At 28.1% G+C, this 3,360-nt stretch overlaps 1 protein-coding gene across 5 annotated transcripts in view; it reads left to right on the plus strand.

Annotated features, from left to right (window-relative positions):
• LOC106465226 (G patch domain-containing protein 2-like) overlaps positions 1–3,360 on the plus strand; it is a 54,206-nt gene that overhangs the window by 41,080 nt on the left and 9,766 nt on the right. For all 5 annotated transcript variants that reach the window (XM_022393082.1, XM_013925431.2, XM_022393085.1 and 2 more), the window contains exons 6-7: positions 250–294; positions 833–906. In XM_022393082.1, the coding sequence (XP_022248790.1) occupies positions 250–294; positions 833–906 (119 nt within the window). The remainder of the gene's footprint in view (positions 1–249; positions 295–832; positions 907–3,360) is intronic.

The raw sequence follows: 3,360 nt of genomic DNA on the forward strand, positions 1-3,360 counted from the left end.
TATATATATATATATATATATATATATATATATATATATATATGCCATTTATGTATATTGCATCAATAATGAATAACAAATTTAATATATGATTCTATTAATTAGCCATTTTATATCAGGGTGAGTGTTTTTTTTTATCCCATTTGTTAATTATTTAAGAAAGTTAGTACATATGGTTTTATTGGCTTAATGTTGCTCACAATGGACATGTATATATAAAAGTAATACAACTCTTATTTTATGTTACAGCATGGAAGAGAAATACGAGCTGGAAGACGTAGGCTTGGAAGTACAGTAAGTGTAATATGTTTTTTAGGAAATTACTTGTGATTACTGTGAAGACAAGAATTTAACTTTATCCATTTTAAAGTATTTAATATGAAATGATTTCAGCTTAGTGTTTCACAGATTGTTAAGTGCACATGTTCTCAAGACATGGAAGAGTGTTCAGCAACATTTGAAAATGATTTAAAAGGGAATATCCATGTAAGATATCCATGTCATTAAATGTAGAAAATACTTTCCAGTTTCTGCCCTTGAAATATAAAGTGACCTTCAATGTGATACTTAGGCTTCTTCTTTTTTAATTAATTCAGTATATTTAGGAGGTATAATATTTTACATTGAAATGTTTCTTATAATTTTTTGATAAAATAAGGTAGACAGAAGAGTTAAGAGGTAGCATGGTTTTAGATGTTTCTTTGCTGGTTGCTATTATGATTCAATATGTATATATGTATGTGTGTGTGTGTATATATATATATATATATATATATATATATGTGTGTGTGTGTGTGTGTGTTCATTAATATTTCACTGTTTGTTCTTTTAGCGACCTTCTTTTTCTATTGTGTCATCTATGAATGAAAAGATTTCTTCCTTCATGCAGAATCCCTTACAGAATGAGTAAGTTCAGCCAATGATTTCTTCTTAGTGTGTTAAATTATTTGCACCAAATGACAGTTTAAATTACAGAAGCAAATCTATGACTAATCTAGTGAAAGAAAGTTCATGTATCATTAAACTACTTTGCTGTATCCAAAATGAGCAACATCAGGAACACTCGAAATTGGAGATTATAACCCTAACATGACCTTTCAGCACATTTCAGGTGACAAGTACACATTTCATATCAAATTTCAAAATTTCAAGAGATGGAGAAAATTTGTAGTTGAAACATTGAGAATAAAAAGATCCTGACATAGCATTCATAGTCTCATTATTCATTGTCAACATGAATAATACTTTTTTTAATATTCAAGAAGCTTTACTTGTGTATAATATATTTATAAATTTTTTGGGGATCACAAAGTATAGGTGTTATATTTCCAAAGGCTGCATTTTATACAAAATTTCATAAAATGTTTAAAACATTTAATTTTGGAATACAGCTTTTCATGTACATGGAATATTTTTTGCAAAATATAAAGCAATATTATAGGTTTGGGGATTCCCCAAAAAATTTAAATTAAAAGGGGTTTTCAGGTTACTAATGTTTGAGAACTGCTGTTGTAAGGAATTATATAATCTTAAAAATGTAATGATTTATGTCTTGTTTATCACATGATTTTTCTTCTCTATTATGGTTTTATTACTACAGCTCTTCATTTCCACCCTTTTATTATACCACAGAATGTAGTCTGTATATTTACTAATGGAACTCAGCATTGAAAATAGTTAGAGCCAATGGATAAATGTGATTGGATGAAGAAGGTTATAAACCCTCTACATCAGTGTAGGATAAATAAAGTGGTTTGAATAGTAATTTGTGATTTCTTGAGATACTGTTTACCTGGAGGACCGTAGGGGTTGAAAAAGGATTCTAATAAAAAGTTTGAACAAACCACTGATCTATGAATTTTTTTAGTTTGTTTAGATGTTTTTTTTTTTCATCCTTAAAAATGTTTTCAAATTAAATTATATTAGTTTGAAAACTTTGGAAATGTTTTACTGTGACAAGCCATCAGATAAGATAAGTTTAATGAGTAAGTAGAACTAGATCATTTGTAATTTGCTCTTTGATTACTAGACAAGCTTGTCAATCATTTACACATACTAATCAATTATTGCATCATGAGACTTATAATGCTAACAATTGGGTTTTGATACCCACAGTAGGCAGAGCATAGATAACTCATTATGTAGCTTTGTGCTTAACAAAATACATGATGGAAATTTATCAATTACTTGGATAGTTGTAACAATCGAAAATAGTAGTAATTGGAAACCTTAATTTCGATTAGTTGATTATTTTCATGAGTCATGACACTAATCAATTAACCCTAAGTATACAGTAGGTCAAAGTACACATTTCACAACCTTTTTTACAGAGTTATATTCAAAATTTGTTTGGGTTGCTTTATTACCAAAGTTTGTCAGTGAGTTTAGCTTCAAAGTGTAGTTTATAATTCAACTTCTGACATTATTTAATTTTCAATTTCTTAATTTCAAATGGAAATATTTAAATCAATTCTCATTTTTCACTTCTGTGTCATGTGATACATTGGTGCTCTGAATTGCTCGTCTTAGGTTTTCCTTCTACCCTTGTATGATTTTCTGAGTGTCCAACTGATTGGAAACAGGTACTACAGATACTACAAAGCAAGAATATAGACTTGCAACCTCTAATATTTTTGCTTTATTGAGATATAAAAAAATTGCCCACATTACACACTTATTCCATATTATTATTTTTAAACATTGTCAGTAATTCTCTGTGATATTGCTATTTGATTATTTATAACAGATATAAAGAGTAACCTATGGTGTACAAGATTCCTGATAGTTATATTATTTTGTCCCTTCAGTTTTATATTTTGCAATCGTTTTATTTCCTGAGCAGCTAACACAATTTTTTTTAAACCTATTTATAGCTTAGTTAGAAAGCCTGTTAAAGTTAGAGTAGTTTTGGGATATTCCATATTTTAGTGACTGATGTATATTTTTTGTATTCTAAAATGTGTATATGAAATTAACATTAATGTTTTGTGGAGTGTAAAAAAACTAGTTCTAAGAAAGTACACTATGGAGTACAAATTACTGAAATAGGATTCAACTCTAATATAAATCCAAAGTTAGATAAAAAAACAAAAGTAAATTAAAATAAAATTTTGCAAGATTAACTTGAGCTGAACTGCATTCCTCATGTTTTAAAACATAATTGTTTTTTTACACTAAGATCTCCTGCTATGATTTATTGCTTGTCACACACTTAGATAGGGTTTCATGGGTATTCTAAAGTAATAGTTAAAAATAAGCAGACTTAGAAAAGGTTAAGCGAGCTGAATAGCTGAAGCTGTGTTGATAAATAATTAGTCAATTTTACTTAGTTACAATTCTACCTAAGTAATTACTAGAAAA

This window comes from Limulus polyphemus, unplaced genomic scaffold (assembly GCF_000517525.1).
Source record: "Limulus polyphemus unplaced genomic scaffold, Limulus_polyphemus-2.1.2 Scaffold1876, whole genome shotgun sequence".
NCBI classification, from domain to species: domain Eukaryota; kingdom Metazoa; phylum Arthropoda; class Merostomata; order Xiphosura; family Limulidae; genus Limulus; species Limulus polyphemus.